The sequence below is a fragment of the Chrysochloris asiatica genome, unplaced genomic scaffold (assembly GCF_000296735.1).
Source record: "Chrysochloris asiatica unplaced genomic scaffold, ChrAsi1.0 scaffold00090, whole genome shotgun sequence".
NCBI lineage: Eukaryota > Metazoa > Chordata > Mammalia > Afrosoricida > Chrysochloridae > Chrysochloris > Chrysochloris asiatica.
This window is the reverse complement of record NW_006408608.1, coordinates 5,308,901-5,321,969: the sequence shown is the minus strand read 5'-3', so window position 1 is coordinate 5,321,969 and position 13,069 is coordinate 5,308,901. Positions and strand designations below refer to the sequence as shown.

At 42.1% G+C, this 13,069-nt stretch overlaps 1 protein-coding gene across 1 annotated transcript in view; it reads left to right on the top strand.

Annotated features, from left to right (window-relative positions):
• DNAJC16 (DnaJ (Hsp40) homolog, subfamily C, member 16) overlaps window positions 1-13,069 on the top strand; it is a 51,804-nt gene that overhangs the window by 36,746 nt on the left and 1,989 nt on the right. Inside the window, exons 8-13 of the mRNA XM_006866363.1 lie at window positions 7,995-8,125; window positions 10,205-10,388; window positions 11,104-11,286; window positions 11,444-11,520; window positions 12,576-12,656; window positions 12,738-12,836. Coding sequence (XP_006866425.1) covers window positions 7,995-8,125; window positions 10,205-10,388; window positions 11,104-11,286; window positions 11,444-11,520; window positions 12,576-12,656; window positions 12,738-12,836 — 755 coding nt within the window. The remainder of the gene's footprint in view (window positions 1-7,994; window positions 8,126-10,204; window positions 10,389-11,103; window positions 11,287-11,443; window positions 11,521-12,575; window positions 12,657-12,737; window positions 12,837-13,069) is intronic.

Genomic DNA, 13,069 nt, shown 5'->3' with positions numbered 1-13,069 from the left:
AAGGAGACATCTTTGTTCTTGGTCTCCAAGAGGGAAAGTTTTCACATTTTCCCAATAAGTCTGATGTTTACCAAAGGTTTTCAGTATATGTCCTTTATCAGATTAAGGACATTTCCTTCTGTTCCATGTTGACTGAGTATTTTATCAAATGCTTTTTCCACATTCATTGACATTGTCTTAAGATTTTTCTGCTTTAATCTTCTGCAATATATGCTCAATCACATCAGTTGCTTTTCCAATGTTAAATCTAACTTGCATTCATGAAGTCATGCCTGTATTTTTTTCTCTCAGTATGTTTATGGATTCAACTTACTAACAATTTCTATGGGATTTTTGCTTCTACAAGGGGCTTTAAAAGTTTGTGTGGAAATTCCATTATCATTTAATTCCATTTTCCATCAACCTTTTGAAACTCCCTTGTATGCTTAGAAATGAGAATGACCTCCAACTTTTCTATTTCATGATGCCCATCCTGAAACAAATTGGGGAATGCTCTCTCTTTTTCTGTTTTCAGGAGGACTTTGTGTTCAATTGGATTGGCTACTTTGGTAGAAACTATGTGTATTTTGAAGTTTGTTGTTTTTTTGTTTAAGAAAAAAATTTTCACTATTAAAAGCTTCTTTAAATGGCTATGTTATGTTGTTGTGCTGTGGAGTCAGTTCCGACGCATAGCGACCCTGAACAGGGTTTCCAAGGCTGTAAAGCTTTATAGGAGCAGAAAGCCTCATCTTTCTCCCACAGAGTAGCTGGTAGTTTCGAACTGCTGACTGTGAGATTAGCAGCCCGATTTGTAACGTTACACTACGCTACCAGAGCTCCTTTAAATGGCTATAGAACTATTTAACTTAGGTTCTTTTGAACTTTGTTATATTTTTCTAGAAATTTTTTGATATCTTAAATTTTCCATTTTAAATAACTGTTTTTTTAAAACTTCTGCAAATAGTGATTCCTCTTTTTTCATAAGGTTTTTATTGAGGGTTGAGTGAAAGTATACAGGGCAGATCATCAGTTTTAACATTCAACAAATCATACACCTTGTTTCATTATACTGATTATAATCCCCTCCATGTACCATCAGTTAACAGTACTTCTCTCTATTCACGTAAGCTTTAATAAAAAACAAAAACAAAAAAAACACTCCAGCATATATAATAATTTACAACACCAAGGGGCACATTCTGCATGTCTGTCTCCTGGCCACCAGCTCTTAGTCAGCCACTCCCCTTCTCCATGACCCCATCTCTGCCTTCGTCTCTGGCATTGCTGCTTCTCTGGATAAGGTCCTGCATTCTGCTTGTGCTCTTCTCCCTTGATGATCCTAGGGTCCTCTGTTTCTGGACTATAAAATTAATCATTCCCTTGGTTTTGTTACAAAACTTCTACCTTTACAATTGTGACAGTCGCAATTATTTTGATAACAATTATTCACTATTGAATCCTAAGAATCTTATCCCCATCTCTTTTCACTAGACCCATCTAGACAAGATGAAACTATTCGGTGGGGACTCTTTCTCCCTCCCCCTCCCCACATATTCTTAAACTAAACTGTCTCTTGAATCCTTGTAAGCCAGTCACTTCGTGCCTTTATTGCCCCCTCATCTTAGGTAGCCAATGTCTAAGTTGCCCATCCCTATCTACCTGTGTACAGAGCAGATAGCATTGATACTTGTTGTGAAGACTCCTTCCCTCTCTGTTGGTATTTAGAGTTACTACCTCTATGAGTACATGAGTATAGGTCAGGTTCATCAAATTGTAGCAATTTACCCTTGTTTCCTTTATCAAAAATAAAATTATTACTATTTTTTTTGTAATCTTCCTCTAATCGAGTTATGATTATCAAGCCATTGAGGCTAGGTCAAATGGGTACCATCTGCAAGTTTGGGTGTTCTTGTGCATATCCTCTCACTTCATATCAGCTGGATGCTTCACTCTCAGCTCTAGCCCTCTGTGGCTATGTCCTTGTCCATGGGCTCAAGTGTCCCAGGTCTCACCACACTTTGGAGCAACCAGCCCTTCCTCTTCTCTCTCTCGTCTCCAGGTTAATGAGAGTCAGTGGACTGTGGTTGAACTCAGCCCATTTCTTCATTGCTGCCTTTCCCCCTCTTCCACTCACTAGTAGACCAGTGTGGTCACCAGCAAGCTTACATGCCTGTTCATGTGTTCCCTTTGAATTTCCATCTTAGAGGGGAGCTTGTGGCTTCCTGGTAAACAGCTTTCTTATTCTTGTAGTAATAAGTAAGCAGTCATGCTGACATTTTTGTTTTGGGTTTTTCCTGATGGTCTTTCTTTGAAGATGTATCTTCTGTCACTCTAGCTGTTCCAGGCTCATCTGTTTGTCCCTGCTAGTGGGACTGTCCCATCTCTAAGGTTCTGGATGGGGCTCAGGATTCCACCTAAGGTCCTATACTCTGCAAAGGCTTTGCAAGAGGCCTATTTCACTGGGCAAGTTCTAGGACTCCTTTTAGGTATTCCAGTCAGTTATAGGCTGAAAATGGGCTTACAAGTTTTCTCTAATCATGTTTCCCAACATTCCTTTCTATCCCTATCAAATGTCTTATTTTACAATGGTAGGCAAGGGAAACCAATATTCATAAGACAGTCGAGCATTTTAGTATTATTTCCCCTCTTCAAGCTATACCTAGATACCTGTATCCCAGAGCCCTTTTGTTCCAAGGTTGAGCATGCATCATTATTTACCTCTGTCCCACTTAGCCCATGTAAACCTGTCTCAGTGTTCCCCTATCTATCTTTTTCTTCCTCCTCCTCCCCCTTCTTGTATTGCCCTCCCTAACACCCGAACTAAATCCCCACCCCAACCCCACTGTTGTGGTTACCTTATATTCCATTAACTCTTTCCTCCATTTAAGATGTTAGGGAAATTTTCTTCCAGAAGCTCTTCACCTATCTCCTCTGTGGACTTATGTGATTCTTCCTGTTCCAGAATGCTGGTCATTCTTAAGTTATTCCTCTTACTACATGAATCTTAGGCCTTCTTCAGATTTTTTTTATCCTTTTTTGTGTTTTAACACTATCTTAGTAGTGTTAAAAGATTTATCTTCTAGCTCACTAGTTCTGACTTCTGTCTCTTCAGTTCTAGTCCTTTGCCCTTTCAGTGTATTGTCTATTTCTGATAGTCTATTATTAATTATTTGGATCTCTTTCTGTAGGTTTTGAATTGTTTCCAATGCTGTATCTTATTTGATTGTTCCTGTAGTGCTTTCCTGACTTCTTCCTTATTTTTCTCAACTCCATTGTATAGTGTTTTGACATTTTATAATCATTTTTCTGAATTCCTTTTCAGGCATTTCCAAAGCCTGCCCATCTTCCAGTATGGAGTGTAGGTCTCCTTCCAGCTCATTTGCTTCAGTCACTGTATCTCGTTTCAGGTCATGTGCTTATATGGTCATCTGCTTCTGTTTTGGGGGGGCATATTCCAGAGTTATCTGTGGCCTTAATACTTACTTAGATGGGTGTGTATTTTGGTATTTTTTATGCTTTCTGATTTCCTCCAGGTAGATGTGATCAGGAAATGGGCTTCCCTTTTCATTCTTCTTCCTGAGAAATTTCAAGATGCCACTGTTGGTCATTGTGCCTAACTCAGGATTTAATTTTCAGCCTATTTCCTTTTTAGTCTGCCTGTCCCACTCCACAATCCCCATTCAGGCCTTTTTCCTAGTGATAAACAGTTCAGGGCCAGCTGTGCCTGTTTTGCACTGCTGTTTGGTTTTAAGTGGAAACTCACTTTAAATTTTGAGGAGATCCGTGTGCATTTGTGGTAGAATCCTCTGGGGGTGGGGTGGGGGTGACACTCAGTTAGGCACCCCCTCTAGTCACCAGAATGGAGGTGCGCAGACTGTGAGAGAGCAATGTACAGATACAAAAAAAGAATGTCCACACCTTTATCTCCGCAGTTCTGTCAGGCATCTGTCCTTCTACCACTTGGTCTTTCCCAAGATGGCGGCCCCGGGAGCAGCTGAGCATCTTGAATAAGAAAGCACTAATTTTCTTGTTCTGCTACAAATTCCCCTAGCTATAAGCCTTCCAACCTTCTAAATATTCCTTTATATGTGGTTCAGAGTTCTGGCGGCATCCCCTGAGCCTACTTGGTGTGGTATTCTGTGTTGTTGCTGACAGAGCTCCTCACTGCACATCTCCCCAATCTGCCATCTTGCTTGTTCTCTGTTTTTTCATTCTGAATAATGACTATTTGTGTCTTGTTTTCATGATCCATTTTACAAGTGGTTTGTCAGTTTTATTAGCTCTTTTAAAGAACCAATTTTTGGCTTTTTTAATGCTTTTTGTTTCATTTAATTTATTTTACTTTTATCTTTACTATTTCCTTTCTACTTTTGCATTTTCCTGTTTCTTTTTAACTTCTTGACATGGATGTTTTGTTCATTAATTTCTAATCTGAGGGTTAAGTAAAAAAGTGATTGCTGCTAGGGTTCTAGGTCTTATATACATGGGTTAATTCCAAACAAAAGTGTTTAAATATGTCTCTGCAATCACTGGATGGCTGCAGACAAGTTAGTCTCCTTAGGATGCCTTGAAAGAAAAATCCAATCAAAACAGTAGATTCTGACCAGATCTGCTGGGCTAGTTAAATTCAAGGCAGAGTGCTCAACTTAGAGGGTTGTGGTAACTGATTTTTCAGATTCCAAAAGAATAACCTTAATAGATTTTCTCAAAGGACACAGGACGATCACCAGGGCATTTTATGAAGAATTTTCAAGAAAGTTGAATACTGCATTTATGACAAAGAGGTCATAAAAGTTGTGCCGCAGAATTTTCCCCATCACAACCATGGGTCTGCTCATATTTCAAAGGTACCAAGGACTTTCCTACTAGAATTTTGTTGGAAAACCTTACGCCATCTACCCACAGGCTTGATCTTGTCCCTTCAAACTTCTTTTTGTTCTTCAGACTCAAAGAATATTTAAAAGGAACATGATTAGCTTCCCTTGAGGATTCCAGAACTGCTGTTTTGATGAGTTGTAAATCAAAGAGCACAGAATTCTTCAGGGAAGAGTTAAAGAGAGGAAACACTGCCCTCAGAAGTGTGTGGATCTAGATGAAGGCTGTGTGGAGGAACAATAGCTTGACATTTTGGTATATTTAATAAAGGTTTCTATGATCTTGCAGCAGTGCTTTTTGATATAAAACTATTCTATCTGCGTCCCATAATTTGCAAATTGTGGGGGAATGTGTATAACATAAAATTAAACTATTTCCAGAGTGTTTTCATTGCCCCCAAGTGGGAGTTCTGTACTCACTGAGCAGTAATTCCCCCTCCCCAGCCCCTGGTCTATGAATTTACCTGTTCTAAATATTCCCTGTAAGTTCAGTCATACAATATGGTGTCCTTGTGTGTCTGACTTATTTTACTCAGCATACTGTTTTCAGGACTCATCCCTGTCATTAGTATATATCAGAATCTTAGTTCTCTTAGGATAAATAATATTCCATTGTATGGATATACTATGAGGGGACTTCAAAAAGTTTATGGAAAAATTTTAAAAGATAATGGAGTTTTTCCACTTACTTTTTGAAGCTGCCTCCTCGAATCCCATTTTGTGTATCCATTCTTCTGTTTGGTGGCCACTTGGGTTGTTTCCATCTTTTGGATATTGTGAATAAATGCTTCAGTGAATATTGTATGCCTTTTGTGGGTCCCTGTTTTTTATTCTTTAGGTAGATCCTGAAAGTGGATTTGCTGGGTCATATGGTAATTCTGTGTTTAAGTGTTTGAGGAACCCTCACATTTTTGCACAGTGGTCTGCATCATTTTACATTTCCATCAGAAGTACACCGGGGGTCCAGTTTCTCATCCTCAGCAACACTTGTTATTTTTTAACTTTTTGGAAAATAGCCATCCTAGTGGGTGTGAAGTGGTGTCTTACTGTGGTTTTGATTTGGGTTTCCCTAATGACAAATGTGATCTCCAGTAGCGTTCCTGTCATCAAGGCCATATATTCCAAGTATGATTAAAATCACCAGTAATCATCACTGCATCTTGATTGCATATTTGATCAACTTTAGACTGAAGAAGTTGGTAGAATTCTTTAATTTCTTACTCACTGGCTTTAGTGGGTGGCATGTGAATTTGAATAACAGTGGTATTAACTGGTCTTCCTTGTAGGTGCATGGATATTACCCTATCACAGACAGTGTTTACTTCAAGATGTTGATATGTTCTTTGATGATGAATTTGACCCCATTCTTCTTCAGTTTGTCATTCCTGGCATAGTAAATCAGAAGTTGTGAAAAATTAAGTGGAATGCATAAAGATTGATATTCCAGGCATGAAGTGGACTGCTTTTGGCCTTTTTGAATCAGACAATCATATGGTTCACTATGCTGGGAATGACAAGCTCAGCAATCCAGCTTTCCATTGATTCATTTCCATTTCTTTGCTCTTTCAGTGTATGACCTGTTTCTGAAGGCTCAGTGGGTAATATTCTGGCTTTCCAATAGCAGTTTTTGTATAGCTCCCATTTTTCAGTTTGTTTCCTGAATTTTTCCATAGTTTTGTCTGTTTTCCTTGATTTCATCTGTAGTTTTCTCAATCTTTCTCATCTGTTGATGTTGCCTAATTAGCATTCTTCTAAATTCCTTATCAGGTAGTTCCAATATCATGTTTGCCGTTATATTTTTTGGCTGCATTTTGGTCACTTGTGTGAGGTACACTGTCTTTTTTTGCATAAGCCGAAATTGTCTGTTTTTTCCAAGACATTGTGGTGTCTGTATTTGTATTTAATTGATGATTGTACATCGGTATGATCTCAGGCACTCTTACGACCTGTCTGGTGACTATTGTAAAAACGGGAAGTGTGAATGCAGTTAGTTCTCTGTTCACTGTTTGTGCACACCTCCAGAAGCAGGGTGCAATGCCAGGTCCCAGGCAGAGTATAGGCTGTGCAGGAAGAGGTGCTTCTGGCTGCTGGATTGCTGATGGCAGGGACTGGCCACATCCCCAGCTACCAGGAGGGCAGGGGAACAAGAGAGAATTGCACCCCTCTGCTACCAGACTCCAGCCACATATGTCCCATGTCCCCAAGCAGCTGTATCAACACACAGACGCTCCCCACGCTGTGCTACTCCAGTCCACAGCCCACCTGCTCTGCTTTTCTCTCACTGCTCCTGTTCGTCTTCCTTTTCCAGTCTGCAGTCAGTCCACCTCTCTGTCCTATCCTCTGATGCTCAGGCATCCAGGGTCACTGTTTATATCTGTTTCACTCCTTCTCCCAGGTCTTTGTTCAGAGGGTTGGCTCAGTGCATGTGCTTACTCCGCCATTTTGTCCTGGACCCCCCAGTGTTTTTTCATTTGTTTTTTTCATAAACTTTTTGAAGCTGCCTCCAACATTCTGAATCCTAAACACTTATCAGGTATATGGTTTGTAAATATTTTCTCCATTCTGTGGGTTGTGTTTGCACTTTCTTGATACCAAAGTTTTGAGAAGAGTATTTTCATCTGTCATTCAAATTTATGATATTTTTAAATATCTTTCTCTTGGATCAATAGGTTACTCAGAGTATTTATTTGCTTTTTAACTTTACAAACTTTAATGGATTTTCTAATTTACATTTCATATTCCTTTCTAATTAATTACATTGTGGTCAGAGAACCTGCTGTATACTTGATTGTAATCCTCTGAGATGTATGAAGTTAATTTTCAATTTTGCTACAAATCCTAGATGGAGATAGATCTGCCTAGAATTTATAATGGTTATTTTAGTGTATCAGCATAGAGCAATATACATAAAACTTTCAAGTGCAGAAGGCATTTGATCTTTCCTTTGACCTGAAATAACTAAAGTCCTTTTACCCCCACATTGTTGAGAAAGAACAGCCCATGTGTATTGGCTCTGACAGGTATCTGTTTGGCTCTGTTACTTTAGCCAAGAACAGTCAGAGATGTATTAAGCTTGAAAGTAAAGCCCATTTGCAGTAAGAAACCCTAATAAAAACCAGCTGCTTCTTGGTGTTTCTCCAGGTCCGGAGTATGAAGAAGCAGGTCATTGATGACTTCCTCACCCAAAACAAGTACCTGTTGGCAGCCAGGCTCACCAGTCAGAAGCTGTTCCATGAACTCTGCCCTGTGAAACGGTCTCACCGACAGAGGAAGTAAGGACTCAGGGTCTGTCTTTGTTTGTCATTTTGATAGAGGGGCCATGTTGCACTTTACCACGGGGCGATCACGCATCTTTCCTATGGCAGACCTATTTCCTCACTTCACAGATACTTGCTTATTGCCTATGACGCTGGCAGTTGGGTGTATTTGAATCAAATAGTTGGATGTACCGATCTAATCCAGAGTCCAGAGAAGGTCTTCCCGAGATGTAACACTTCAGCGGAGATCTAGAGGATGAGTAGGCATCAGTCAGGTGAAGAGGTTAAGTGTCAGGGAGAGATTGGATCACTGTAATGAAGCCTGGAATAGAGAGAGTTAATATCCCCACTAGACCATTTCACCCAGGGTGAGTCTTTGGAGCTCATTAATATTTGGAGAGGGTCCCGAGAGGAGCCAGGTAATGATGAAGTACTGGGGAAGCAGGTGCTGAGAAAATGTTCATTAGATTCCCTAAGTAGGAAATAAGAAGGCTAAGGCATACTTCCTAAATAAAGCAGGCAAAGAGTTCTATAGACTATCTAACATGTCGGGAACTCTAGGGAAAGTACTCTATGGCTTTAAATTTATGGCCATTTTATCTGTGAAAGGTGTCTGGAAATGAATGGAAAACATATTGATCTATTATTTGAAAATTTAGCTAAAATACAAGGGAGCTTCAAAAAAGTTCATGGAGAAATGGAATTGAGAGATAATGGAATTTTCCCCAAAACTTTTTGAAGCCTCCTCATAATGTTTAAAATAAAAATTTTCTCTATTTGTGTAGACAAAAATGACTTTAATTAGATACAAAGAAAAAGATCCTGGGCTGTAAGGACTACTGCTTGTTAGCCTTCCAAAGGTCTCAGCAGCCAAGCACTTCTCATGTTTTAATACCACTGCCCCCAAGAGCAGGCCAACGCCATCTCCCATCACGACCCCCATTATAATCTTCTAACTGGTCTCCCTGCTCCTGCTCAGTCCTCCACACAGGAGCCAGTGACCCATCTGAAAAGGTCGGTCAGATCGAGTCACTCGCGGTCTCTCCGCACTGGCGGTAGTCTCTGCCCTGACCCCGTTTTCCTCTTGTGACTCCCTTGATTCAGTTCTCTGCTCAAACGTCACTTTCGTGAGTGGAGTTTCCCTGACCTCCACCTGTCATGGAGCGAGACTCCCACCCCACCCTGCTCTCTTTCTAGCCCCTATCTTGTTCTTTTATATACATAGGGGCTTCAAAATGTTCTTGGGAAACGGCGTTAAAAGATAATGGCACTTTTTCACGAACTTTCTGAAGGCCCCTCATGTATACATGGATGTGGTGCACTTGTCACTACCTTTTCTGATCAGTATATATATATAGTGTTCTTGTCACCACTTGTGTTAGATTTTATTTATTATTCTGTCTCCCTGTGGGCATTGCGCTTGGCATGTAGTAAGTGCTCAGTAAGTACTTGGAAGAATGAATGGTGGATGAATACCTCAACTTTTCATTGGAATCACTGCCACAGAAGCTGATTTCAAATGAGGCTCAGTGTCCTCTGGTCTGAGTTACTCGGACCAACCCCACCTATGGTAGAAGAACTAGAACTGATGGCTTCTGGAAGGTCGGTAACCAGTGCCTTCAAGGAAATTCCTACATGGTGGGAGGCAGCTTGGCTTGGAGAACATGTCACCAATCTGGAAAAGGAGCATATGTCACTAGCCTCAGAAAGCTAAACCCACTGGTAGTGAATGGATTCCAACTCTTAAGAACCTTATAGGACAGAGGAGAACTGCTCCTTAGGGTTTCTGAGACTCAGTTTTCACAGCAGTAGGCAGCCTTATCGCTCTCCCTTGGAGTGGCTAGTGGGTTTGAACCATCGACCCTGCTGTCAGCAGCCTAATGTTAGCCCACTACCATACCAGGGCTCCTTAGTGTGTCACTGAAAACTTAGAAATTGCTCATCACTAGACTTTCCAGTGTACAGTCTACAGAACATCCCTGCTTACATAAAACAAGAGCCCTGTCTTCCGCACCACACTAACGATGGTTGGTGCCGCTCCTAGCCGTGACCTCAGGGGCAGCTTATAAACTAGTCTCTTCTGTTGCCATGCAGGTACTGTGTGGTTTTACTAACTGCTGAGACGACCAAGTTGAGTAAGCCCTTTGAAGCTTTCCTGTCCTTTGCCCTGGCAAACACACAGGACACAGTGAGATTTGTGCATGTCTACAGCAATCGGCAGCAGGGGTTTGCCAGTACCTTACTACCAGACGGTGACATGTTTCAAGGAAAATCTGCGGTGAGTCACAGGGCCTCTCCTGACCCCCAGCTGGTCACATAGCACTGGCTTCTGTCTCCTGCCTCAGGAGTCTTGAGTACAGATGATATTGGAGAGCCCGCTCTTTGACCCAATCAGTCCACATCCTGGATGGTCCACTTTAGGACACCACAGGAGCCCCTTTCCTGTGAGACCCAGTGTAGAGCACACCAGTCCTTTTTCACCATGGTTTCCTTACTTCAGGTCTAGTCAGGCAGTATCCTTGTCGGTGAAATCTCCCTTAGACCACCTGGAATCCTCTTAGGGAATTTCCCCCGCTACCTCGGCTCCATTACTTCCTCCTGGGTGCTCGATCACTCCTCCCTCTCCTTTTGCCACTCTGTAAGAAGGAGGACATCCTTCTCCTCTGTCTTTCCATTCTTTTGAGAATCATGGACCCCTCATTTGTGATCATATCCAAAAAACAAAGGTTTCCTTTATTGTAATACTAAGTCAGAGGTTATAGAACAGAGTCTGTTAGAACAAAGAGTGCATTTGCTTTACCAAAGTCTCTGAAAAGTCATCATAAAGACCATATCTTTAGTCAGAAAAACCTGTATCTTGTGCAGATACTTGATATTCTTCAAGATTTAGGTTTGAGATTATTACAGACGTCACTGGATCCCTTTTCCATCCTCCCTAGGTGAGGGGAAGCAGCACGTCACCACTCTTTGAGCCTCTTCTCTTGTTATCCCAGGTGTCTATCTTAGAGAGGCGCAACACAGCAGGAAGGGTGGTGTACAAAACCCTGGGCGACCCCTGGACTGGGAGTGAGAGCGACAGATTCGTCCTTCTGGGTTATCTCGACCAGCTGCGGAAAGATCCAGCCCTTCTGTCCTCTGAAGCCGTGCTTCCCGACCTGACTGATGAACTTGCCCCTGTAAGCATCAGGGTCCAGCAGGGCTCCTGCTGAAAGCAGAGGTTCCACACTAGCGTTATTGGGGGTGGCATCTGTGTCCTTCCAGACCAGCTGGGATAGGAGCAGAGTCACCCCTCGGGGCTTCCATCCTGATGTCCACCCATTTTCCTCTCTGTAGGTGTTTCTACTTCGGTGGTTCTACTCTGCCTCTGAATACCTCTCCGACTGCTGGGATAGCATATTTCACAACAACTGGTAGGCATGGTGCTCAGATGAATTTCCGCTTCTCTGTTAATCCCAGTATCAGTGGATTTCCTTTGAAAAGAGTCTGACCTCCTTTGATATCAGAACATACTAGATATAGGCAAGGGAATGAATGCTTTGATATTTTTCAACAGCTGTCCCCCTTTTTCTTTCATTTCGATAACTTTACTTTTTTTGTATTTGCTGACTAACCCTTTCCAACTGCCTAGGCACTACTCGCGCACACATGCGCACACACACGCACACACACCATGCCCTTACAGACAGACAGCAGAGCCTCGGGCTGTCCTCTTCATCTAGGCATCCCAGGGCCTGGAGCAGGGCCTCCACATGGCACCCAGTGACTAGAGGCACAAAGGAACCCGTCTAGTGAGCTAATCAGAGCAGGGATTCCCCACCACCACCACCTACACACCCCACACACCCACCCACACAGTGACACAAGCTCCCAGCGGACACACTGCCTCTCGTGTCATCCATGTTTGCGAGTCCTGGAAAATGGCAGGCCCATGGAGGGTGTTTGTGGGTGAAAGAAATGTCAGAATGCCCACGCCAGTCCTAAAAGGAATCTTGAAAGGCCATCTTTCCTCTCTCCCTTCACTCCTCTGGCTGAATCTAGAATATTCTCCATAAGGAGAAAACAAACAACAATAAAACTGAGGAAATCCTTTCCTAGCCTTTTAGTCACTGAATGCTACCTCCTCACAGAATGTCCTGCCATGTTTATAACTTGAATCCTTTCTTACACATCTTCATGTTCCTTATGCAGAACTTAGTAAGGATAGCCTGTATCACTGAAATAAAAAGTCAAGTGTTTAGAATAAGCTGTGAATTACAACACAAAAGGGGAAAAAATCTCCACCTTCCTGTCTCCCACCACCATACCCCCAAGGCCCCCAAAATTCTGTTTGTATAAAACTAGAAATTTCTATTTGTAAAGAAGACTGTGGTTTGGGCTTTTTTTTTTTTTTAATCAAAAGAAACTTGAAATTACCCACTAACACATCACACCTAGAGCTGAGTAAAGTTTGCTCACTGTATTTTAGGCGAGAAATGATGCCCCTCCTCTCCCTCATCTTCTCGGCCCTCTTCATCCTCTTCGGCACCGTCATCATGCAGGCTTTCAGGTAAGCACTTCTGTGGCTCTTCAGTGTTATTCTCAACCATGAGTCCCCAGCATCCATGAGCATTTGTCTTTCCTTACTTAGTGACTCAAATGATGAACGAGAGTCAAACCCTCCAGATAAAGAGGAAGCCCATGAGAAGTCCGGGAAGACTGAACCAACCTTCAGCAAAGAAACCACCAGGTGACAGAGAGGGACTGTTTCTCTGACAAAAAGCCAGGCTTGCCTTCCGCTCAGCACCAGACCCACAGATTATGTGCTCTAATAGAGCAATTCATGGTTGGGTGGGTGAGTGGGTGGTTGGATGCGTGGGTGGAGGGTGGGGGATGGGTAGATGGATAGGCAAGTGGGTGGGTGAATGGGTGAGTATGTGGATGGATAGATGAATGGGTAGGTGGGTGGGTGAATGGGTGAGT